The sequence below is a fragment of the Epinephelus fuscoguttatus genome, linkage group LG3 (assembly GCF_011397635.1).
Source record: "Epinephelus fuscoguttatus linkage group LG3, E.fuscoguttatus.final_Chr_v1".
Classification (NCBI taxonomy): domain Eukaryota; kingdom Metazoa; phylum Chordata; class Actinopteri; order Perciformes; family Serranidae; genus Epinephelus; species Epinephelus fuscoguttatus.
In genome coordinates this window covers 14,108,557-14,135,305 of record NC_064754.1, presented here as the reverse complement: position 1 = coordinate 14,135,305, position 26,749 = coordinate 14,108,557, and the positions used below count along the sequence as shown (strand labels likewise).

General features: G+C 40.6%; 1 protein-coding gene across 1 annotated transcript in view; it reads left to right on the top strand.

The window, feature by feature from the left end:
- glra3 (glycine receptor, alpha 3) overlaps nucleotides 1-25,176 on the top strand; it is a 60,142-nt gene extending 34,966 nt beyond the window's left edge. The window contains exons 4-10 of the mRNA XM_049568892.1: nucleotides 5,925-6,148; nucleotides 7,850-7,932; nucleotides 14,956-15,093; nucleotides 15,523-15,737; nucleotides 19,874-20,023; nucleotides 21,353-21,481; nucleotides 23,709-25,176. Of these exons, the coding sequence (XP_049424849.1) occupies nucleotides 5,925-6,148; nucleotides 7,850-7,932; nucleotides 14,956-15,093; nucleotides 15,523-15,737; nucleotides 19,874-20,023; nucleotides 21,353-21,481; nucleotides 23,709-24,038 (1,269 nt within the window). The 3' untranslated portion in view covers nucleotides 24,039-25,176. The remainder of the gene's footprint in view (nucleotides 1-5,924; nucleotides 6,149-7,849; nucleotides 7,933-14,955; nucleotides 15,094-15,522; nucleotides 15,738-19,873; nucleotides 20,024-21,352; nucleotides 21,482-23,708) is intronic.
- Nucleotides 25,177-26,749: the final 1,573 nt, after the last annotated feature.

The following is a 26,749-nucleotide window of genomic DNA, read 5'->3' as shown; positions in this document are numbered from 1 at the left end:
AACAATATTTTTTCTACCAAACTACATCTGCAAACCTTATCACTACACATAAGGAAGCATAAATCAAGTTCAAAGTTCATTAGCTAGCTCAGTGGTACTGCACGCTTCCTTCTGTGCTGATATGGTTGCAGTTGTATTTTAGCAGACAAAAAATAGTATCTTATTTTTATTTATTTAACCAGGAAGTCACATTGAGATTGAAAATCTCTGTTATAAGAGAAACCTGACCAAGGTAGCAGCCAATCAAAACACATTTAAAATGCAGTCCAAAAACAAAACAAAACAAACAAAAAAAAAACTCAGTGGCCTCTCAAGAAAAACAAGCACATCACCACATTCAAATGATGCCATGGATGGATATAAGTGTTTCTAACTTTAGATCTTTTTGAAGATTGTTCCATGTCCGAGGTGCAGAGTAGGAAAATACAGTTTTCCCCAGATCTGTTAAAGCCTGGGGTACTTTAAAAAGCAACCACTTGGAGGAGCTAACAAACCTGAAACTGTTACCGCCGGGGTCTTTGGATTATATTGGGTAACTGGGTCATGATTTCTGGAAAAATCTATTCAAGAGAGAGCAGACATCTCTTCAGTGGATACCTCCAACATTCTGCAACTATATAGCTAAGAGGAAAAATGTGTATTTTTGATTTCTGGGTGAACTTTAAGTTTCATAATCAGATATGGACAAAGACACAGTCAAAGCGCAATTTCAAGGTGGAAAATGTATTTAAATATGTTATTGTTTATACGTGTAATTATGAGTAATGGCCACCAATGGCGTGGGATGGTTTTGTTTATTCTAGTCTGTACATGCCGTTCATGCTGTTGTTTTGTATACTCTCCTTTGACTTGAATGACTGATTGAATGCCTTCTAAATCCAGCTGCTTTTGACTTTCATTTAATACACTGTTTTCTAATTATCCAGATGGTTATGCAGTACAATCAGGGTTGGAAATTAGCACCACTCACCAGCCAAATGCTGATAAAATATGCAAGTGGCTGCTGGATTTGCTTCACTCACCAGCTAAAAAGCAAAGTTAATATCCAACCCTGACTACAGTTCATGCTTTAAAACAGTTGAAACCAGTACATAGTTTGCAGTTAGTGCATCAGGATAGTGCTTTGCTGGCAGACTAGTTGAAGACACCAAATAGACAACGGATTGGGTCTTTAACATTTGGTGCCCAGACGCTGTGGTAATCAAGCAACCGCCAGAGAAAAACTGTGACTGAATAGCTGAAATGAAGGCCTCTCAACCTGCCAGCAGAGATCTCATCTGTAGGTAGAGACGTCCAGGATAACCTCAGGCAGGCAGTGAATCACTGTACAGTGAATTGTATTTCCAGCTCTGATTAGGTTTCTGCATCAGTGAACACTAAGAGGCTAATGAATCTGCTACATGATTCCTAGGCAGTGATTATAATGACATGTTTGTTCTCTTCAGTTTGACAAATATGGCGTGTAAAAGCTAATTAAAAATAAAGCATAAAGAGTATAAACAGGTAGCTGTAATAGTACATGTGTAAATGTAAGTTGTTACACTGATTCTCAGGGGGAGTTTTGATAAGTGCAGAGAAGCAGCTCATGAAATAAAAATTGCACGTTTGACTCAAATAGGCCAAAAGCATCGACAAAAGTTAGTATTACTGTCACACCTAAATCAGACTTACCCCTTTTTAATTTCATTAGCCGCATCTGTGTTCACCGTGCGATGGCTGTGGCTCTGTTGGAAGTGTAGTCAAGTGGAAGAGTAGTGATGTCACTTCCAGTCAGTGAGCATAGTGAGCAGATATGCTCACTGCCTTTTACAGTGCATTCTGGGAATTTTCTAGGGAGCTGAACTTGCAGTGCAATGGAGTGATACTGGCATCAGGACACTCAGTTCACTATCGAGGTACCAGTTTGAGACGCTCCGTGTTCCCCCCCGATGCTTATGCTGCTTTTATTCTTACGGACCATTTAAATCATTTGAGAAATAAATAAATGGCCTACATTTTCATCCAAGCGTTTCCCACTCCACAGAAGTAACCTCGGACCATATGATATCACTCCTGATTTATGCATGGCCACCCCCCTCCCCCACCTAAGATAGGCTTATCTCCTCTTATTGTTTATAATTCCCACATACATAACCCTCATTTAACAGGTTAAAGCAGCTGGAGGACAGACAGACCACCAGACTGAACTGCTGTTCAATGTGCTGTGATCAAATATAACACCAGATGGTTTCTTTAATAGCATTTAAGTTTAATTCACTTTAGTTTAGTTTAGAAAACTTAATTGTCCTCAAAGAGGCAATGTGTAGTACAGCACATACACATCTCAAAAACACTACATAGAACAAACAGCAACACAGCTGTCCCAGCACCCGTAGTCTAAGCAGCCCAACCATACGCCAAAATCGTCAGTACAAATTGTAGCAACCCCCAGACAGGACAATGGTGAAGCGTATTGATGTTATTAAAAGTCTTTACTGTGCAGTCACATTATTTGAACGCCATTGTTAGCCTTTCCTTCTGAAACACCACACAAGAGCTTGTTCTTTACAAGAAAGAAGAGCTTGATAATGCAGAGCAAAGTTGTATCTCTCCCCTCCTTTGTTCTCAAACTTTTCTGCTTCCATATCGTGTCTCAGCTAAAGATAAAAGTCCTGTAAGATCAAAAGGAAAAGGAGAAGTAGTTTTAACCTTTTATACAGACCTTAATTTACCTTTTGAAGTCATTGCACCTGTTAAATAAAGCGACCACATCTTATTTAATTGTCTTATTACCATGAGAATAATCTCTATGAACAGATATCTGCATCTGTATGCAGAATCCATAGGACAAGATTTTGATGTTGGTAGTGTTCTGGTGTCTGATTGTAGTCCCAGTAGTACTGACCAGTCATGTTGGAGTGGGCTCTGCCTGCAGGTTAACAGTCAGAGTGGGAGCACAGGAGGCAGAGCCCATTTGCTGAAATACAATCTCAGAACCCATCAGCTGTCATCTGATGATGATTTTGCTTTTCATTAACTTTTTTCCCATTCATTCATTTTTCATACATTCATATGCAGATGTCTGTCTTGTCTCAACTTGCTAATGAAACTATAAACAATGAGTGGCACACAGCAGAGGAAGTCTTGGCCTGGATATCCTCTGGCTACACTGGATCTCCTGAAATATTGGCCGTTGCCCCCAGAGGCTTTATCATCATCAGACAATAACTGATTGGTTCTGAGATTGCCATGGGGAAAAAAATCATTTTTTGTCTGGCTGGTTCTTATTTTGTTTTTGTTTTTTGTATCTGCAGCCAAAAGGTAGAGGCTGAAACTCGTCTGCTTGTCAGATAGAAGAGACATGATGTAATGGGTTTAATAGGTTTGAACACAGGATCGGGGGTTTTTTCAGGTTGTTTTCGAATATGTTGGTGCAAAAAGAAATCATTTTTGGCATTTGGCATACAATATTTATACTAAGATTTATTTCCATACTATGATTTCTTACATATGATGTATAAACACTTGGACTCTTAGCACTGATACAATATTAAAGCCTGTTTAATGTCTATATAATCAAGCTCTTAAGGTCCTGGATAATGAACCTGAAAGCTACTATCGCTGTAATATTTCCCAGATAGGGTGTCCTTAGCTGTGAAAATCTTATTAAATTTCACAGCGCTTTGGGTAACCTCTAGCTAACCTGGTAGAGTGTGCACCACACAGAGGCTGTGGCCCTTTGCTCTGTGTCATCCCCACTCTCTCTCCCACCTCTCTTCTCAAACTACAGCTGCCCTATCAATAAAAGCAAAACGCCAAAAAAATTAACTAATAAATTTCACAATGTTTTTTTTTTAATGTTCAAAGTTCTCAATGAACTACCACCTCCCTCATTAAGTAAATTAATCTCCCAGAAAATTTTGTCCCAAGGAGGAATTCTTATTTCCACTACAAGGCCTTCACAGCAAGAGCTTTCAGTTTTGGAACATCCTGCTAAGTATATGACATAGCGACTCCTACCGTTCATCCTGGTCTCACAAAAAGTCGTCCTTTAGCGACGGCATGATAGGTGGCAGATCGCCGTTATTGTGTAATGGCTCTCTGCGGCATCAGGGGGAAACGCAGCAGGACATGAACTCAAGTTAAGGTGACGAAAGTCCGAGACTGGTGGTGGCTGGTTCCAATAAACACCAGCCTTCACCCAGGGGAGTGCTGTTCGCCCCCTAAGATTATAAAGCCAAACCCTCCTCTTTTTTCCTAAACCCAACCGGGTGCGTTGTTGAAGGCACAAAACATTCTGTGTTTTACCGACGTATTTTGAAAGAGACTGTGCGTAAACGGTAAATTTCCTGTGAAAGCAGAAGTATATTTTGAAAGAAGATAATACAGTACATGTAACAGGCATAAATTGACACAGCGTCCCAGAACGTAAACATCCAACACACCCAGGGTACCTTGCACATTGTGTCTGGACGTGGAAGGTCCATGACCAAACATCCATATGTGACAAGGTTGGAGTGAGACATGGCTACAGTATATAACAGTCAGACCTGCCATCTTACCTGTGCCTACCCCGTCTGCTCTCATCTGCTTTCTGCTTGTGTTTGTCAGATTGTTTCCCTTCTGATTTCACCTGTCTTCTGTAATGTTATATGGTTTTATGTTTTTATGTTTAAACTGCTTTTGCTGATTGTCTACTGAACATTGTTTGGTTTTAAATGCCTGCATTTTACATGTTCTAATTTGCATGATGCTGCTTTACTCCTGTCCATTTGTAACTGCATATACTGTGTCTTTTATTGTTGTTTTAATGACAGTTGAAAATGAGCCTTATGGCTAACAATGGCACTACTACTACTACTACTACTACTTACTGTGATGATGATTAGTGTTCATGTTCCCTCATGATAAACAAATACATTAATAATGTGTTCACCCATGGAGTAGGAACCATCTGAAACCTCAGGGACAAGACTGATTTGCTCACCTGCGGCTCATAAGCGAAGGCTTGGGAGCATGACCCTGTGACAAACTGCTGCAACACTCCAGTCACTTGTTAGTGCTTAAAACCCCCACTTAATCCCCCCCACCCCACCCCCTTAGTGTGCCTCTGTATGCTGATGGTAACAATGAGGACACAGCTGCCTCCAGATGTGGTGGAAGATCTGCCTGTGCAAGCAGAAATCAAGAACCCAGTTGGAACATATGTATTCATGAACAATATGGTTCCACCACTGCTGACATGTTTGCAGACCATCAGCGCTGTATCCAACTCAACAGCTGGCGTAACAGGGATTCGAAATGATTTGCACACCTCTGCCTCATCAGTGCAGGCCTCGAGCAGATTGCAACCAGGATGAAAATATGATATACTGAGAAGCTTGGCTGATTATGGGCAGTATGTTTACAGAAACTGCACGAGGTGAAGATTGTAGCTTCATTTATATTCACCTGTGGTAACCTGCTTCTGGAAATTGTTTTTCCTGTAAAGAGATAACATGAGCAAAGATGTCTGCTTCATAGTGGAAATATGCAAAGCAACATTTCTCAAATTCATCCATGTATCTTGGATAGATATTTCAACATTCATCTAACACAGTAGTGCAATTTTAAAATAGAGAAGAGAGCATTGTTCTCTTTTTTTGTGGGGGGAACTGTTGGACAAAAACAAGTTTATCTCCTACGTAGGAGATATACATACACAATTATCTTTTACTTTTTTAATGTAGTTTTGTTAAGAGCAACAATGCAATTTCCAGCTCTTGTTCTCATGTAAAGAACTGCACATCATCATCGTTTTTTTCATCCATAACGCTTGGACTGAGCTCAAACTTCACTCATCATGCAAATGATGTTGTGGGGAAACAACTAATTACCTTAGCTTCCATAAAAGTGTCTTAATGTGTCTGTGAGTGATGTATTCGTGTCGTTCTCTGTGTCTGTAGGACTACCGTGTGAATATCTTCCTCCGTCAGCAGTGGAATGACCCCAGGCTCGCCTACGCTGAATACCCAGATGACTCTCTGGACTTGGACCCCTCTATGTTGGACTCCATATGGAAACCTGACCTGTTCTTTGCCAATGAGAAGGGGGCCCACTTTCATGAAGTCACTACAGATAACAAGCTGCTCAGGATATTTAAGAACGGGAATGTTTTGTACTCTATAAGGTAATTATGGCACAGGCCCTGTTTAACTGGTGGAGGTAGGGGTGAGTCATATCTGAGCGAAAAGAATACACAACAAAATTTATTTCAGAAGTGACAATAGGTTCCTTTTTGAACACTTTTATTCTCTTGACTTTGACCAAACTGGCTGGAGGCACACAGTGCACCCGTACAATACAGCTGGGATTTGGAGGAACACATAATCTGTGGTGGGAATACATCATAAGCACTGTAGTTCTGTATAAAGGTGCACCATAAGGATTTGTCTTTTATGGAGAATGCATCTGTAGTTTGTTTAAACACAACATTGATTTGTAGTTTTACTAAATCTTTTAATGTTATTAGTTTTTGATTCACAGTGCAGAAACCAACAGCATTTTTACTCCCAACATAATGCACTCTGAACAATACAACCCAAATTAATGTGGGGTATGTTACTCATCCAAGACAAGATTTATTTGTAATATAGAAAGAACTGAATTTTAATATATGTATTTTATATATATTAAATTCATAAATAATATTTTGTTTGTCTCCTACATGTAAAAATAACTGGTTCTGATCAGATCCAAATGAGATTTTTTTTATTTCTAAGCTCTGACAAAAAATTCTGAAAATCTCCAAGAATGTCTACATGTGTCTATTTTCCCACCACATTCACTGTTAAAAGAAAACTTAACCCGCAAAATAATCATTGTTATATCAAAGACTACCCAAGTGTTACCTCTGCTTTGTAAGGAAAACTTTGTTGCATGCCTCCATGGTGAACGGAGAATCCAAAAAAGAAAAACATTCTTCATGAATTGACGTAAACAAGAGAGCACCTGCTATACCAGATGAGCTAGTGGGCGCCCCACGGGATCCACATTTAACAACAGCAGAACTATATCACTCCATCTGTTTCCAAACTTTCATACAGTACAATCCAAGTCTCAGTATGCAGTTGTATGCTCACTACTTGCTAAACACAGGAATTTCCACTAAAACATCACTATTTAAAAAGCATCGGTGCAAACTCATACTCAGGGCATGCTACTTGTGGGTGGGAGTGTTTCATATTGAAATGTTTTAGTCATTTTATATAGCTTTTGCTGTTGTTAAATGTCGACTCTTATTACTTCAGTTCATAAAGAATGTTCACCGTTTTTGGATTCACCGTTCACCACTGAGGCCCAGTTCAGTTCAGGATTCTTGAACCTTGGTGCTATCTAAAGAACCAGCATGCCTTTCTACCAGTTTTACATGTTACCACTGTAATCAAGACTTTGTCATCAACAGAGGGTGTTACACAATGCACAGCAGAACTAAACAGACCAGGGATAGAACAGTAAGATGGTGGATTGCATTGATAACCTGCAAACTCAAACAAACCCAAAAACCAATATGGACCAACAACTAATGACATCACTGCACGGTCTATTTTTTCTGATGATTTCCTACTTCTCTGTCCTCTCTTTCCAACCTGTAGAATATGACACACCCACTTTATTTTTAATTGAAATGCTCTGACTGATTCAAACTTAGGAGCAGGAGCTTGAACTGCTTCCATGATGGTGGACAAGTGGTATTAGTGCTGCATTAATATAAAATAAGCAGAAATAAAAGCATTTTGATACTGTACATGTATACAACATTCATGGATGACTTCAAACCCTGTCACTGTCTCTGACTCACTTTTTCCTCATTCTCTCTCTTTGCTTCCAGACTAACATTAACTCTGTCATGCCCCATGGATCTAAAGAACTTCCCCATGGATGTTCAGACCTGTATCATGCAGCTGGAGAGTTGTAAGTGCACTAAAACACACAAATACACACAGATGTTTGTAGTTGTATACATGTTGTTGACATAATGCATTTTCTATCCCCTTACATCATAACTAAATGACCAACCTCAACATTTGACCTTAACTAAACCACCTATCTGCTACAGTTTAAATGCAAGGAACTATTTCCTCATTTGTATTCTTTCTGTAACATCACATAGCTGCTACATTTTTTTCATCCTGTTGGGGGTCAAGGGGGGCTGGAGCTTTGGTGGGAGGTGGGGTACACCCTGGACAGGTCTCCAGACTATTGCAGGGCTGACACATTGAGACACGCAGTCATTCACACTCACATTCACACCTATGGCCAATTAAGAGTCACCAATTAACCTGATGTGCATGTCTTTGTGTGGGAGGAAGCCGGAGTGCCCGGAGAAAACCCACGCTGACACGGGGAGAACATGCAAACTTCACCCCTAAATTCAAGCCCCAGGTTCAAACCAAGAACCCTCTTGCTGTGAGGCAGTGCTAACCACTGCACCACCATGTCGCCCACACAGATCTGTAGTGGTACATATATGCAGGCATATGGCGTATACCCACCTCATGGAAGGGGGATACATTGCACACTTAACTAAAAATATCCACAGATGCATATTAGTGCACATCCTGCAGAGTAGCTGTGTTACAATATTTCATAATCTGTGTTGTTTACTGTGCTCCACAGACATTTGTTCCCTGACTTTAGCCTTTAAGGCAGGGCCTCCTTAAAATACTCCCGCAACACACCTCTGTGAAATGGCACCAAGCCTGTGGAGAAGTGGTGTCTGAAGGACAAACCCGGGGAAAACAGAAACCCATTCCCTTCTGGTCATTCTTTAAATTGTGAGCTACACTGACAGTATAAAATGGATGAGTGTACTGAAAATTACTCCAAGATAGATTTTGGAACTTTGTCAATATACCAATCTTAAACCTTTGACCTCTGAACAAGGCTGTCTGTTTTACCTTGGTATCACATGCAACTACATGCATCTGTCACTCATTTTGTTGATTTCTTTCTTCATCACCGTTGTTTCCTCCTCCTCTAGTTTATTATTCAACATATTGTTTATCAAATCATAGTGGAGCTTTGACCCCTCGATGATGCATTCGCAGTCTAAATGTTTCATGACAGTGGGCTTCTCTCTGTGAGCATCACTCATAATTAAATTGGTTAAAAAATAAATCTTCTCACAGGAATGTCCCACAAATCAACGGTCGCACATTGTTGATAAATAACTTAACATGGCTCAGCTCGCGCTTCACCACTCCTGCCTCCTCCCGCTTCAGTTTATTATTCATCATAATTGCTTCTCATGTTCGTGCTGTGTGTATATCCTATACCTCGCTGATGCTGGGATCTGCCTCCTTACCCACAAAGTCCCCGTGGGCACAGAGCAGCATGCCAAACCCACAGGGCCTTTGTGGGTATAGAGACAGAGCTGTGCACGCCACTGTGTTTGGCATGTTGCCTGGATTCATACAGGGAGCAGAACTTGTACCACCACCTGTACAGACAAGAGTTGGATACGGCAAAGAACAAAATGAACTGAACGCTGTGTAAACTTTGATATTGTAAGTCCCAGTGAGGTACGAGTGTGTGGTTAAAGGTGTGCAATTATGTGTATCATATTGCATATCATTTTCTATCATATCTCTACAATTATTTTATTTATTATATTATTTTTTTGCTCCCCCATACAGTACAGTAATTAACTGTAGAGCGTGGTCTATTGGGGTTTGAATATATTTCAGGTGACTTTTGAAGGATGGGATTGGTTCAGTATTATAGAGTCTTTCTATTCATATACACACACGTTCCTATACACATACATTTCCCCAGTTGCGTGCTTACATTTGCATTCATACTTGGGTTGCTGCATTAGCTCACCGGCAGCAGGATGGATTTGAGAACTGGTGAACTGGGCTCCTGATTCGAACTCGTGGGGGAGCCCTTCTGTGCAGAGTTTGCATGTTCTCCCTGTGTCAGCGTTGGTTTTCTCCTGGTACTCCAACAGGTGTGAATGTGAGTGTGAATGGTTGTCTGTCTCTGTGTGTCAGCCCTGTGATAGTCTGGCGACCTGTCCAGGGTGTACCCTGCCTCTCACCCAGTGTCAGCTGGGATAGGCTCCAGCGACCCCACGACCCCCAACAGGATGAGCGGTTACAGAATATAAATGAATGTTCAAGTTGGTTTTTTTTGCAAGCTGATTGTTGTTCCATCATTATCTGTTGTGTGAGCAAATCCAACTGTTGTGAGGTGTTGATTTGTTTCCTACTTTCCCAGTTAAAGTTGTTTTCTTGGTGATTTGGCATTAACATGACTCAATAATAATGATAGTCAACATTTATAGACATAACAGTTGTTTTCTGCTAGTCACCATTTTTAGCTCAAGCCTATGGCACTTGTTTTTATGGCATGTAATGTAAAAGTATACTCGTGTATGCGGCTGCAGCGTGGCTGCATACATGTGGAGGGGAAACCAGTGCCATTGTTAATGACAGCAAAACACAGTAAAACCTCCCCCACTAACCCAAATAATTGATTTCATAATGAGTGGATATTTGTTGTTATCTTTGGGCATTTAAATTTTTTTTGTTCATTTTTTTTAATTTGGCCATGCGGGGGTTTCTGCTGGCCTGGCAGCCTGCCAGGCCTGTACAATTATCGGGTTAACATAGTTATGATACCGCCTCATTTCACTACAAAAACCTAAGTAAGGTGGCAGCTGGTTAAATATGCAGTCTGATTTCAAGTGCACAGCTGATAGGTGCATGGTTTGTTTACATGAAGTGCATATTGAAGGGATTCAGTGTGGACAGAGAGCGTCAGATGTGACGCAATAGTGAGGTGCTCGCCTGCTGTCAGGACATATATCTAGTGATGCTACGTGCTGACCTGAGGGTTCGGAGCGTGTGTTGAGAAATCCAGGAATTTTTTTGTGAAGTGGGTGTTGAGGCCTGTATCATGATGTCACTGATGACGCCCCAAGCCACTGAGCAGTTAAGAAATTATTGTTCCTGCATGAACTAATGAAGGCTCACCTCTATGTAATTTCCCTATAGTTACAGGAGCACTTCACTGTCATCTGCCTATTTAACTGTTGCCACTTCCAGTTTCAGAACATATATTTTCCTTGCTGCCACTGCTAGGCTTTATTATGATACAATTATTGACTAAAGGATTGATTGACAGAAATTTGATGCATTAGTATTTTTCATTGTTGACAATCATTATTCCCAAGCCTCCACTGGCGCAAAATACAGTTTATCACTTGATTTGCTGGAGAGCTTCATGAAGCTACAATTAAATATATTTTTAGTGAGTCTCTGATCCGACGTCTTCACAAGTCTATTCCAAAGCTGAAGCATTTGACATTTATGTCTGATGTTTGGAGTTTCCCATCCCATATCTCCACTAATGGCCAGAACTTAAGTAAATTTATGGATACCCAAGGATCAAATCACTCCATAATGCACTGTGTTACAACTTGTATGTTCCCGCAAACCCCAAACACCAGAGGCGTAATTAGACACAGGACACACACATGAGTTATAGAGTTGTGTAAAGGTATGGAATCCAAGATTGCCACATCGTTTAACGTTGTTCAGTACAGATCCCAGCGCACTACACAACAGTGGTTCCCAACTGGTTCAGCCACAGAGTCCAGATTTCTCCAGTCATTAGTTCAAGGTCCACACAGTTTAATGTCATACTTGGGTTTGGCCATGTTGTTGAGTTAGTTTGCCAAATCCGGTGCTTTTAATGATATGTGCTCATCCAGCATCAGGCTGAGATATTTATACTGGTCAGTGACAGCAGTAATGATCCAAAATTAAAACCAACTGAACTTCTCTCCACTGATTTTCTTCTGAAATGCACTATTTGCATTTTTGTCTCCTTTTCAAATTCTAAATCTTATTTCAGCATTTGATTAGTATAAACTTTTTAATTATTCAATTTATATTCAGCTCCCGAAATTCGTTCCAACAGCCCTGCCGTGTCTATCTCATGTTTTCTCTCATTTCTCATTCATCCATACATCTTACTGAAGTATATTTAGAATCATCCTCCTTCCACTGGACTGGGTACAGTATCAAAGCAGACACGTGGCTGTATCTTTTTAAGGGAATACAAAGTCGTGTTTAATAATGTTTATAGGGTCATGATGACTAATTCCTCCTTTGTCCAATCAGGAGTGCAGCCTGGCCCCAGGGGACAGATAACACTTAGACAGATTATTTGTCTTCATTGGTGGCTTTACTCTGCTCCAGCCCACTGGCCGAAGGCATTACCGTGCATACATCTAGCTCTGTTTTTTATTTATATATGTATTTATAATAGATTATTTTTATCGCTGTGTTGCTCTGGGGAAACATAAAGACACGCACATGCAGCCAGAGAGAGCCAGAGGATGACAGGAAATGATGATGCGTGTTTGAGAGAAAAAAAAGTACCTTGATCCAACTCTCCAATTCATTTTGATATTATACATGACATATACTGTAGCGATAATGTGTGGTATTAAAGTGAAGTGGAGGGTAACGTGATGTGCAGATTGTCCCTGCGCAGATAATCCCATTTGTATCAGTGATATGATTTTGATGTAGACAGACGAGTGTTTTGAGTTGATGCATTTGGTGTGACCAGCAGAACTTGTAAGAGCGCTGAGTTGACAGTCAGAGCTGTTGTTTCCACCAGGGGAGATTGTAAGATTTTAAAAAATCTGGAGCCATGCACAGAGGCTTGGGCGCTTGTGTTGAAGGCTGAAGGCATGGTCTCCACTGTTTTTTTTTTTTCTTTTTTTGAACATAGTAGGCTATGCATGTTCAAAAAAGGAAAAACTTTTCACGCACTTGTAGCTGAACCTTAAGAAGCAAAGTGAACAAAATGTTTTGTGTATGGCTGAAGGCTTGTACCAGCTGGTTTCTGCTTTCGCCAAAAAGCCCTACAGTGCACTGACTGCATGCATTTTAATGTGGCTTCCACTCTCTCAGTCATTATAGTCATACATATGTTTGTGTACTTTGTTTCTCTTCCCACTCTTTCCCATTTGTAACATTCTCTGAATCACCATGGTGAGGAGATGCAGTATTATTGGATTATCTGTTGACACTGTATTTCATGTTTCAAAAAGTTCATGGACTTATTTTCATTATCATAGTAAGCAGCATAATAGTCACAATAGTTTGTGTAATGGTTAGGACATCCAGCCACCTGTCAGCTGATCATCTCCCTGGGCTCAAACTGTTGCTGTGAAGTTTATTTTCAAGCCTTTTTATTGTTTGACTTGTGCATGTAACTACACTGATTGTGTATTGGGCTGTGAGCTCTGTCAAAATGGTTCGCAGTGCATCAGTACTGTCCTCAGATTTGCTCAAGTGCTTCATTTAAATACATTTTTGCTGTATGTATCTTAGTTGTTTTTTTTTTATTTAAAGGGACGGTTCACACCAAAATCAAAAACACATATTTGTCCTCTCACCTGTAGTGCAGTTTATCAGTCTAGATTGTTTTAGTGTGAGTTACAGAGCTGGAGTTATTGGCCGTAAAGGTGTCTGCCCTCTCTCCAATATAATGGAACTAGATGGCACTCGGCTTGTGGTGCTCAAAGTGCCAAAAAAATGCATTTGAGAAACTCAACAGCAATGTCTCTCTCCAGAAATCATGACCCAGTTACTCAAGATAATCCACAGACCTTGTTGTGAGCAGTTTCATGTAGGAACTATTTTCTTTCTACCAAACTACACCCGTCAACCATATCGCTGCCAAGAGGAGGCATGCATCTACTCAAAGATGAAAGGCTTGTGCTTATGGCAGCGAGAGATGTAAATATTAATGGTGTCCTCCTTGGCTGAGCTGCAAAGTTATCCAGCTCAGTGGTGCTAGGTGAGCTAGCAGTAGATGCACGCTTCCTTCTCCATGGTGATACGGTTGGCAGGTGTAGTTTGATAGAAGGGAAATAGTTCTTACATGAAACTGCTCACAACAAGGTCTGTGGATTATCTTGAGTAACCAGGTCATGATTTCTGAAAGGAGACAATGTTTCAAATGGTTTTTTTTGGGCACATTGAGTGCCATGTAGTTCCGTTATATTTGATAGAAGGCAGACATCTCTACAGGCCAATATATCCAACACTCAGCAACTCACACCAAAACAACCTAGACTGATAAACAGCACTACAGGTAAGAGGAAAAATATGTCCTTTTCATTTAAGGATGAACTGTCTCTTTAATGCTGCTTTATACTTTCAAACATTTACATTACATTTTTAAACAACCGATCGCTGCACTTTCAAATATGAAGTGCTTCAAACCGTCTCCTACAATGAGTATGACATCAAAATGCTGCTAACACTGGGGCGTCGGTGGCTTAGTGGATAGAGCAGGAGCCCCATGTACAAGGCTGTTGCCACAGTGGCCTGGGTTCAAGTCCAGCCTATGCTGCATGTCATCCCCCCTCTCTCTCTCCCCCTTTCAAACTTTCCTGTCCTGTCCATTAAAGGCAAATGCCCCCCAAAAAATCTTAAAAATAAATAAATGCTGCTAACACATTAATACATCAGAAATGAAATGAAATTATATAATGATAATTTAAGGCATTGTGCTACATACAGCTAGTCATATTACTTCTTCCACTCGTGGCTGCTGACCTGCTGCTTTTATTATGCAGACGGTGCAAACATGTAAAGCTGGTTTTGCTGCTTTTATTCATAAAATAATATATAGTGATTTTTGAGACATAGTTCTCTATCATGAAATAGTGAGTTGGTTAAAATCACAGGGATCTGGGTGATGAGTCATTATGAACAGAGGGGGGATGGGTGCAAGAACACATTCGTTACAATGAGACATTTGACAAATGCAGTCCCGAGGACAGAATCATGACGTCTTTGCTAAATCTGTCCATCGCTTCCATGATTTTCACTCCTTGACCTTTACGTTGCATATTTTTTTATGAGTTGTTGATTATTAAATTGTCATGTGGTTTGCTTTTTTCAGTTGGTTACACCATGAACGACCTGATATTTGAGTGGCAGGAGAACGGACCAGTCCAAGTGGCCGAGGGCCTCACGCTCCCACAGTTCATCCTCAAAGATGAATCAGACCTCAGATACTGCACAAAACACTACAACACAGGTAACACACACATACACACACACACACACACTGCTGTAAGCATCACGATGCAGGTACTGTAATGTGCACACAGGGTGAAACGGTTGCCACATTACATCAATCATGTTTGCGCTGCTGGGATCAAGTAAAGAAAAAAATCAGTTGCATGAGGGAGAAACAAACAGAGTGACATCCAGACTGATGTTGTCTTTCATTAAATGGGATCTGACCACAGACAGCAGACAAACTGGGATGTGTTATCTGTATGGGGGGGTAGGGGCACTGAATGATTCAGGAGGCTCAGAGATAAGACAGGGATGTGTATATCAATATTAATAGATTTTGGGCTTCATAATGAGCAGACCCAAAGTCCAGACCAATGTTTGCAGCCATGCTCCTCTCTGAATGCTTTCTGAAAACTGCTTATGGCGTGTCTCTGCTTTATTGCAGGTAAATTTACTTGCATCGAAGTGCGGTTCCACCTGGAGCGTCAGATGGGCTACTACCTGATCCAGATGTACATCCCCTCTCTGCTCATCGTCATTCTGTCCTGGGTCTCCTTCTGGATCAACATGGACGCTGCCCCAGCCAGAGTGGCACTGGGCATCACCACCGTCCTCACAATGACAACACAGAGTTCAGGCTCCAGGACGTCACTGCCAAAGGTCTGTGTTTGTGTATTTTATTTTTTATCTGTAGCTTTTAGGAGCCCCAGTTTCCACCCACTGTCCCAACACATGCAGGTTAGATGAATGAAAGACTCTAAATTGCGTGTCAAGTTTCAATGTGAGTTTGAATGGTTTTCTGTATTTGTCAGTCCTGTGATCGTCTGGCAAGCTGGTGATATGCTCAAGCCCCCTGCACAGGATAAGCTAGCTATGTAGTAAAAAGTCTGCTGGAGTCAAGCTTCAAACTTTGGAGAGTGAATCCCAGGAACAAAACATGAAGGAGTTATCGGAGCAGAACTTTTTCTTTCTCTTATGAGACCTCATGTCTCCAACAAGATTATAGAGCTCAAGTGGTGTCAGCGAGATGCTGCACTGTGGTTGAGTTTGAGTGAGAAAACAATTTTGAACGATGTGGTCATTGGATGCATTTGGTGTCAAAGCAGTGAAAAGTGATCCTCAGTTCAGTCCACATTGACTGCTGCTGTCCTCACTGTGTGAAGAGTTTTGAAGAAGTGAACTCTGAGCAAGAGGGCTGTGCGATATGCTGAAAAAAAGATGCCACAGACACCATAACAGGCGATATGATGCACTCACTGTTTTTGGTTTAATTTCACTCACTGTTTGATGATCCAGGGTGCTTCGGTTGGTTTAAGCGTTGATTGATTTGCAGGATGTATGGTGAGTTGCAGGATGACGTTATGAACTGATTGTCTTGACTGTCACATTTAACAAATATTCAAGCAAATGTTCCCCAAATAAACAGACCTTTACAAAAACAAAGCTCAAAGCAATGGGGTATGAAACAACAAAGATTAACCAAATAGGCAGCGGTTAAAGACTGTAACCCTGTGGCGTCTTCCACACTCCACACTCACTTCATTTTCCCTACCTTTAATTAAAGGTTCCCGAGATGCCAGGTCAGGTAGCGCATTAAAGTGACTCAAAAAATAATGGGGAACTAGGGCTTGCTAGAAGTGGCTCCAACACATTTATTTTGACAGATAGTGCAATTACAATGAGTTACAATTTTAGTGGGATTAGCAATTTTTGCATTTCAATTTCACTGGTGTAACTGGTGCCTTTATCCCCACCGCAGCAGGGTAAAAAGGAAGTTATCCGGGTGGCTGGGATGTTTAATGATTCTCTTGGTGCTATTTTTGCAGCGTCTGGTGTAAACAATCTATGTGCAGGGTGGAGCGGTGCCTATGGTCTCTATGATGATGATGATGGTGTGATTTTTGCTGGGGACTGTACCAAACAAACATGTCCCCTTATGTCTGGAATATTATTTGTCAGTGAGGGCGTCTCTGTAGCAACACACTGCTTCATTTATAATGGTGTGTTGTGACACATTTTACCTCTATCATAAAATTGCAGCTCCTGCTATTTGGATATTACACCCTGCCATATTTTTTTTTGATTAATGCTGCAGCCTTACTGAGCAACTGTAAAAAACTGTATTTATTTATTTGGTATAATGCAAATATAACATGCCACCACTGCCCCCATCATGCTTTAGGCGATGTAAACAGGAAGTGTAATGGTGCTATAGAGTCAGTTAGCCGTGGGCTTCATCCGTGCTCCGTTAATGTTTGTTTGTTTTTAGTATTTTTAGTATTGTTTTACATTTTGGTGAAGCTGCACCATTAAAACTCTGGACTCTATCTGCTGTATTGTAACTATGGATGCACAGACAGATTGTGTCCATCTGGTTCAAAGGGTTAAACACGGTACATACAAAAAGGTAGGTAGTAGATGGAGGTGGACAAACAGAGTGTATGTGTAGCAGAGCTGATTTATTCTCTCTCCTGGGATCTGAAACAACTCGTTTTTATTGGTGGATGATGTGCATGGGAAGGCACGAGTATGTGTTGATTACACACATCATGTATCTGCTAGTGCGTGTGTGAGAAAGTGTCCCTCAGTCTTGTTTCTGGTATCTTGTATGCATGAGAAAAAATCACAAATGGAGCACTTTGTTACATAACCCTTATTAGCACACCCATCTCTCTCACATATACTGTACACATACACCTCAACAACATGGCTGAGTGTGTGTGTGTTTATAGGTTAGGAGATTTCTCATGTTTCCGGTGCTCAACAGAACTTTGCACTCCAGTATGTAACACGTCTGAATAAGTCATAATTTCATAAAGAAATGAGGTTGCATCATTTTGACACCACAAGCATCAGCAGCACAGCCACGGGGAGTGTGTGTGAGTGTGTGTGTGTGTGTGTGTGTGTGTGTGTGTGTGTGTGTGTGTGTGTGTGTGTGTGTGTGTGTGTGTGTGTGTGAAGGGCAGCAGCTGCAGCCCTAAAACACTGTCTGTAATGAATGTGGTAAAATATGAGCTGACTATAGGACATACATGAAATCATGGGTTTTCAAGAGGGGGTCTGTGACTGTGTCCCCAAAGTTACTGCAGGGGGACAGCCAAATTATTGTTTGATCATTTTTTGGCACTTTTTCTACAAAATTAAAATATTTCTGAAAATACCGCAAAACTTCAATTAAAGCGTAGTATCAATTTAACGCACAGTCCCTTTGACTAGCCCGGTGTGGCTACACATTTTGACAAATAAATGCCTGTCTCAATAGATGCCTGGTCTGGTCGGCAAGCAGTTCATTTTTTTTTGGAGAAGTTCTTCAGATGTATAAAAGCAGGTTGTTGGCTGCAAGTTATTCATATTCCTTTAGTCCGTAAGGGTCCTCAGATCAAAAGAATCAACTGGTTTTTCGTAAAAATTGATTTATGATGTGAGTATTGTTTTAACAGGATAAAGTGGTGTTGTGTCGGCATGCCGGGTGGCGTAATCCGCAAGTGTCGTAACTCTGTCTCTGATGTGCTGTCTGTTGGAGCTAGATCAAATGAATGATCTATAATTGATCATAATGTTACCTGAAGCCTAATTTCTATACAAGTAATATTCACACTGGTTTAAATAAACAAATATAGCCCCGTTGATTTCAGTGATTTAAGTAAATAATAGCCCGGGCTATTAATTCAAGTTTTACAGTACAAATTAACATGAATCTAACATTATATTATGAAAGATAAATCGGCCTACTCATAAAAAAAAAAAACCATTTAATTTACACTACACAACACTGATGATAAGCTAACTGTTAACGATGAATCCTCATCAAATGAATCTATGCTGTGTACACATAGAAATCTGTCAGTAATTATTATTTTAATAGCAAAGTATTGTATGCACCATATAAAAGTATGTTTATAAATGCTACTTTAGGCCACCCTGTGCATGATTGTCGGACCAGTTTAATATGCAACTCAATTTTATATATGTATTAGGGGGTCCCTGCTCCGTCTCGCTTTCAGCTGAGGGGTCTCTGGCCTGAAAAACGTTGATGACATTTAATCAGTGCTTCTCAACCTGGGGGTCCTCAAGGGAGTTCTGGAGGGTACCCAGAAAAATATGGAATAGTTTGTCTTTGCTATTTAATTGAGAATGAGTCATAACAGTGAAGTCCTGATCGTACAGTAGGTTTCACTTCCTCCACAGTTATGTTAACTGTGGGTGGCAGCTGCAGAATACTGGTCTTAATCAAATCTTAATCAAAATCTTTTCAGATGGAGGTTCCTGGAGCATAATCTTATCAAACAGGGGCCTGTGACCTAATGTGTTTCAGTTTAGGGTTCCTTGACACTAAAAAGACTCACTAGAGAGTCACTACATCAGAGGAAGTGAAATTATTCTTTTGAGTACAAATATTTTTGACGTACTGTTGTGAGAGAGATTTAAACCATTTTCAGTGGAGTTGGACAAAATATTGCATCCCACTCTGTCTGGTTGCTTCAGGGTTTGGGTCACAAGGTAAGTATCAAACAGGCTGTCTTGAAGACGCAGCGTTCAGTCAGGCAAAATCTAAAAATGTCAAAAGTGAACTGACCTACTGATTTACCATGCTGCCATCCCTCAAGCCCATCTCAAGCAAGACCTAATGCTAAAGTTCACCTGTGGTCAGCAGCTCCTCATGTCAGAAACAATGTAGAAACAAATATGTACCTTGAAATAAAATTGACAGTCTAATATTAAAGAGGCCTGTGGTGGGTGAAGATCTGCAGATTGACACTTTACTTAATGCAGTGTGTATGTGTGTGTGTTTGCAGGTCTCTTATGTGAAGGCTATAGACATCTGGATGGCAGTGTGTCTTCTCTTCGTCTTCTCTGCGCTGTTGGAATACGCTGCCGTCAACTTTGTGTCGAGGCAACATAAAGAGCTGCTGCGATTCAGGCGGCATCACAAGAGCAAGAGCAAGGTACAGGAAAATCCTACACATGCTACTATGTATACCTGCACACAGACATGCACATGTACACACAGACTTATAGACTTAGTTTGTTGTTCCTGCAACTCTGGTTTGAGGCTGCCACCTGGTGGTGACATGCTGTTCCAGCTTGCTGCTTAGAGGACAACATTGGATTAGAAAGAGGCAGAAGGGTGTAAAAATCACGATGTAAGAGAGTAATGTTGAAAACAGTAGATACAGTGACAGTGCATCTGACTGTGCATGTTTGACTCTCCTGAAACCCCACATCTCACTGACTGTGTTAGTGCATGATGTAGCATGGCTCTACCTTCATCTGTTTGGTTATATAATTTAAACTTTATTTCATATAAAGTTATTTCTCTGACAAAAGTTCATCCAAACAGAGGATGAGTCTGTTGTCAGTGCATGTTTACAATCTCTGCGGGTTGGGAAGGCGTCAACTCCGCATTCAGTCAACTCACACACAGCATTTCCTTATTTTTAATGTGTTAAAAGCTTTAAATTTGTAGAGCTGGAATTGTTGGAAATGTTTTATTTCTGTGTGTAGGCTACACATTTTTACAAGTAGAGAGTGTAGAAATATCTTTAGGCCTAAAACAATGATAAATAAAAATGTATGTGGCTCCAGAGCCACATGTTGCCTACCCCTGGTCTATACCCTCCATCATTTTCTCGCTAGTGCCCGAACGATACTGCACATGTGCAACTATCAACAGAGGTGAAAAAGAAGTGAGATGGCTCACTCCTTAGCTATTTCAATCATCAGCTCTAGAAAAAAACTGTTTATTTCTATCTTACCACTTGTCCGACGCAGCAATTTACTCTCCTGACATGGCATTTTACTTCCTTATTGTTGATCCCTGCCATGTAATAGTCCTTCAGTCTGGTCGGGAATTAAGTCCTGTGGGTCCAGTTGGATTCACCATCAGGTGTCAAGCACAAGTTAAGTACATTGTTTGTGTATATTTTTAGCAGCAGAGAGAGCTGCTGGTGTTGCTGTAACTTATTGCAAAAGTAAAAAGCAGTAAAAAAAAAAAAAAAAGCAGAACTGCAGTTTTCTAATACTGCTGTTTGTGCTTTAAATATGCTTGAGATAATACTATTTGACACTTATTCTATAAAAGTAATCGTTCAGGGAATTGTTTAGAATTTAGACAAAAAAACTAAAGCAAAATCTGTTTGGCAGCATCAAAACATTTAACACATTCGTTGACTGAATGATCGGGAGTCCCAACCCTGTTTTTGGATGCAGTTTGTTTTGTTTTTCCTTTTGGTTTCTGTCTGTTCATCACTGGTGTGCATGCTGTCGACCGGTAGAACAGTGGAGGTGCAGTTGATCCAGAGGAGCTAGCTGCCTCGCTCCGTCGTGTTAATGTTGACAACGGCCTCAAACCAACAGACCCTCTTTATGGATCTATGAGCAACATCTACACCAGCAACCACAGGGTAATGGCACAGAGTGTGTGTGTGTGTGTGTGTGTGTGTGTGTGTGTGTGTGTGTGTGTGTGTGTGTGTGTGTGCACATTTTTACATACTATGCATGTTTCACTTGCATGTATTTTTTGTACGTCCTCCCCCACCAGTTTGCTCGTTTGAACGCACAAACAGGAACACTGTTTGATGTTTGTTATAACCTCAGTTAAGAACTGCAGGTACGGCTCATGTTGATGCAACAAACTGGCACAATATGCAAGATTTTACTGGAGAATGGGAAAAGTTAAATGTTGAGTGCAGTGTCTCGAGGATACCTTTAACATTTTTGAGCAAGCTTAGGAAATGTTCCATGATGACTGGTTATCAACCATTATTTTTTTAATTTTTTTTTTACAGTCGGTAACTTCCTTTTGTCCAATCTGTGGTCACATTTTCAAAACTCTAAAAACAATTAATAATACAGGGCACCCAGTAGCTCACTGGATAGAGCAGACATCCCACATATAAATCTATTGTCCTTGCCACAGTGGCCGTGGGCTCAATTCCAGCCTGCATGTCATCCCCTCTCTCCCCATTTCACACTTAAGTCTGTCCTCTCCACTAAAGGCAAAGAGCTAAATAATATTAACTTAATTTATACAACATAATTCATGCATACACTGCAACACAAAGTGCAGCACATAAAAGACAATCAAAATATTTGTGATTAAAAAAAGATGATAAAAAATAAATACAATAAAATGAAATTCAGTTAAATCTGCAGGCCTAAATAAGATAAAACTTCATCAGTTTAAAAACACATTTCAGGAGGAGGCAATGATAAAAAGATGTGTCTCAAGATTTCGTTTGAATGTTTCAACAGGCTTAGAGCCCTGAAGACCTTCAGGGAGACTGTTTCAGAGTTTAGAGGCATAATGAACAAAGGCTGCCTCTCTGTGTCTTTCAGTCCCGACATCAGGGACAGTCAAGAGGATTGAGTCAGAGGCTCTCAAGGACATAACAGGCACATGTATCTTGACCATGTCAGACAGATAAGATGAGACAAGGCCATCAGTGGTTTAAAAACCAATAAGAGAATTTTAAAATTAATTCTGTGACAGACAGGTAACCAATGTACTGATTTTAAGATTGGAGTAAGATAAGATAAGATAATCGATTGTTCGTCCCACAGCAGGGAAGATTGCTAAATTACAGCAGCAAAGGGAGCAAACAGGAAACATCAGTCCAAAAAAAAAAAACCAACAACCACATAGTAATGTATAAGTATGCAGAGATAGGGGTGGGGGGTTGCATTTTGAAATGTAGTTTTGGTATTTTGATCATGCTTAGTTGATTGTAAAATTATGACAGTAAATTTTTAACTTGAAATTCCAGTTTTATCACAAATCTTAGGGTGTGTACAAAATACAGAGCATGAACCTCCGAGGGACCAAAAGTATGCTTAGTTATGAAATGTATTATTTTCAGGACACAAGGCTCACAGTGTTACAGAACGGTCAGAGCCCCACACCCCATAGATACAACATAAAAAAGGACATTTGATATAACATACAGATGTAGAATATGGTTGCAAAAACGTGATTGAAATAATAATTAAGAAAAAAAAACATACATTAAAATAACTAGACAAGAAAGATAACAACAGTATTGACGATGACGGTATCCCAGAAAGTGAAGGACATTGTCCCGTGACTCTCAGCAACAGCATATGGTAAAAGATGATCCCCAAAAGTATTACAAAATAAGCATTTGGGAAATCTTACATGGCACTAGATAAAGTTTGCTTCCACTCAGAAGGGTATCAACCTTTTAACAAAGTTTCTTTAAGTGCAGATGGTAAATAGTTTAGAAAAAGGCTCCAGATCTTAAGAAATGAGTCCTCATCATCCCTGAGGACGGCACTTATTCTTTCATGAGGTAAGACACTTAAAATCTTCGTGTACCAGACTTTTACTATTCATTGGGTACAAGATGCATTTACAAGCAAGGAGCAAAAGTTTGTCCAGCAATCTATAATGCTTATGAGAGGAAATTCTTAAAGACATTGAGTGTCAAATGAATTATTTCTGCACTTACTAATCCAATCCAAGGCCAGTTTTACATATAAAGAAAGCAGTATATCAGTTTAAGGGCCCATCAGTGGCACTTGCAGCCTGTGAAGAGAGAAACAAAAGGATCACTTGTAAGCACTATTATCTGACCTGTGACCTCTTCCTCCTTGTCCTTGTCTCCCCAACAGGAAGGGGAAGCACATGAGAGCAGACTGACCTCCACAGCTGCGGTGACCTCCACTCCCAGCAACAGCAAGGACATGAAGGCCAGCACCAACAATACTGTTACTGTAGTGAACACCCCAGGAGCCACAGCAAACACGGCCCAGAATCCACCTGGAGCAGCGGCAGGTGGAGGGGGTAAAACCACCGAAGAGATGAGGAAGTTATTTATCGACAGAGCCAAAAAGATTGACACTGTGTCGAGGGCCGGCTTCCCTCTGGCCTTCCTCTTCTTCAATATATTCTACTGGGTTCTTTATAAGATACTCCGACATGAAGATGTACATAAGCAATAGAGAGAGAAGGAGTATGTGCACACACACACACACACACACACACACATACACACACATCACTTCATTATCTATTTCCTTTTCCTGTAACTATGACCTTACCCTGACCTTAAGAAGCATTCAGGATGGCCTCACCTCTTCAGAGATGTCCTGACTCTGAAGGCGTAAAGCTCATATCAGTTCTCACAAACAATGTACAAAAACAGGATCAAGAATTAATAAATCAAAGAGTGCAAACTCTGCAGTGGCAGAGTGATGACATTATTTTTCCTCTGTAGATTTACAGCAGGGTGCTCTCTAAGAGATACTGACTGTGGGGAATATCTGAATCTCACAACGTCTGAAAGCAGAGTTGATTATTTACACATATTGACAGTGTCTGAATTCAGTACTCATTCATAAACATATTCTGCCAACACGTTTTCACTCCCAACTCATCACATACTGAAGCTTGGTCAGTGGCCGTACACATTGCGTCGATATTGCTCATTACATGCTCTATCTTTTCAAAAATACACATCTGTTTTCACAGGAAATGTACAGTTTCTGCTCGATAAGAAATGCATATAGTCTCTTTCCAAAATAAACTTGCAGCAGAGGTTCACTTCCTCAGGTTTAGGCAACATGCCTTCCGGTTTTGCTTTAAATAAGTACGTTTGTTACCAACATAACTTAAGCTTTGAAAGCCTTTGTTGACATTGCATAGGAATACAACAAATTTAGTTGTGACACTCAAGTGATGCGTTCCAACAATGAACATAAAAATCCAAGAAACAGTGCACTGAGTGAGGATAAAATGTGCAATAAATAAATAAATATAAAAGTATTTAAAGTGCAGCAAAGTGCTTAGTGGATGGCAGAATGGCGATAGTAAACATATTAGGTTTTTGTTTTATTTAGTGTGCTGATGGCTGTGGGAAAGAAGCTGTCTCTGAGTCTGGTGGTTCATGTTTTGGCAGCTCTGTAACATCTGTCACATGGCAACAGTTTAAAGAGTTAGTGACCAGGGTGACATGGCAAGTTCTTCAGTTACGCAACGACATACCAGCACGCTAAGCTACAATGTTATCAAAATAACTTGATTGACTTTTAGTTTTACGTGAACAGCTGTCTCCCAGGTGAAAGTTTATTATATCCAACTTCCCCATACAGACCTCCTTGCTCTAATACTACAGCAGTTGCTCAGAGAGTACAAAATGACGCTGCTTGGTGCATCTTATACCGCCACAAAAGGTGCCTCAGTGTGCCGGTATCTGCCACCAAGGGCCATTGACCACACATTGGTATATGACGGGTTGGGAGTGAGACCAGGTCAATCTAATATATGGATATGTGCTATACTCATGAAGCCAGTATAAATGAACAAATAATCGGCATGAGTCTGCTGAGAAACAGAATCATTTGAGAATCTGTGTCGATGAGATGATGGAGGGAAAACAAGTTAAGGAAATGTGACAGTGTGATGCAAACAGGGAGTTTTAAACCAGAATTATGACACCCAAAAAATGTGGTCACTTTCGCACAAACTCGTTTTATAACAGACTGATAACAACAGAGGCAACAACAGAGAGAATCATAGCAGCCCAGTGGAACTGCTTCAGTTGAAGTGTTGGTGTCTGATGAGACATATTTAGTTGAAATATCTGGTCTGTCAATGAAGTGGAGATCTTAATCACCTTTTCCTGTGGCTTAGCAGGGTGGAGAGTTGTTACATTTGATTAGACTGAGTGCTTCAAGAAGATAAACATGCTACACCCATGGCAAACAGTGTAGAGGGGAAAGCTGGACCTGATAAATATCATTCTAAATTTAACTTGTAATCCTTCAAGTTAACAATTATTGATATATTCTCATCTAAGGGACATTTCTGAGTCATGACAGGTTCCGTATGTGACGTTATAAGAATTGATATAGCAGTCAACCATGGTTAGCTATGAAAAATATAGTGGTGTAATAGCATCCGGAACAGAGAATAAAGTGAGGCTGGCTCTGTGTGTGTTGTAATCCAAGCTTATCTGTGTGAATGTTGGGGCATGTGTGTATCCAACTAGCTCGCTCAGTGCTGCTGCTTTGCACTGCACTCATACAGCAGTTACCACTGATATTGCAACCCGGCCTCACTCCGAAGTCTTCAAAATCTGGCGCTTGGGCAGTGACTTGTGGTGTCAGACACCGACGAAACAAGCTGTCCTTTAATGTTGGCGTGATGCGCAGCCGGTCATCATTATATTGACCAGCGGCGTCAGGGGGAAGCGTGGTGGCGCAAGAATGAAAGTTAAAGCGACAAAAATCCACATGGCGCGGGCAGGACTTGTAGTGGATGGGTCCAACAAAAGCTGACTTTCGAGAGCCGAGAGCGGTGTTCACATACCGTAAGATTCTAAAGCCAAACCCTGTTCCTTTGCCTATAGCCAACCATGTGTGTTTGTTGTTGAAGGAAATAAAGCATCAATTTGAGGTGTTGTACTGACATAGTGCATTTATTTTGAAAGAGACTGTATGCAAACAGTAAATTTCCTGTGAAAATGGAAGTGTATTTTGAAAGAAGACAATGCAGAACTTGACACAGAAAGTGTCAAGAACTTACACAACCAACGCACCCAGGGGAGCAGGAGCCTTGCACATCAAATCTGTACGTGGAAAGCCTATGACCAAATGTTGATATGTAACGAGGTTGGAGTGAGAATGTGTTGGATATTGGGATGCCGTTGACA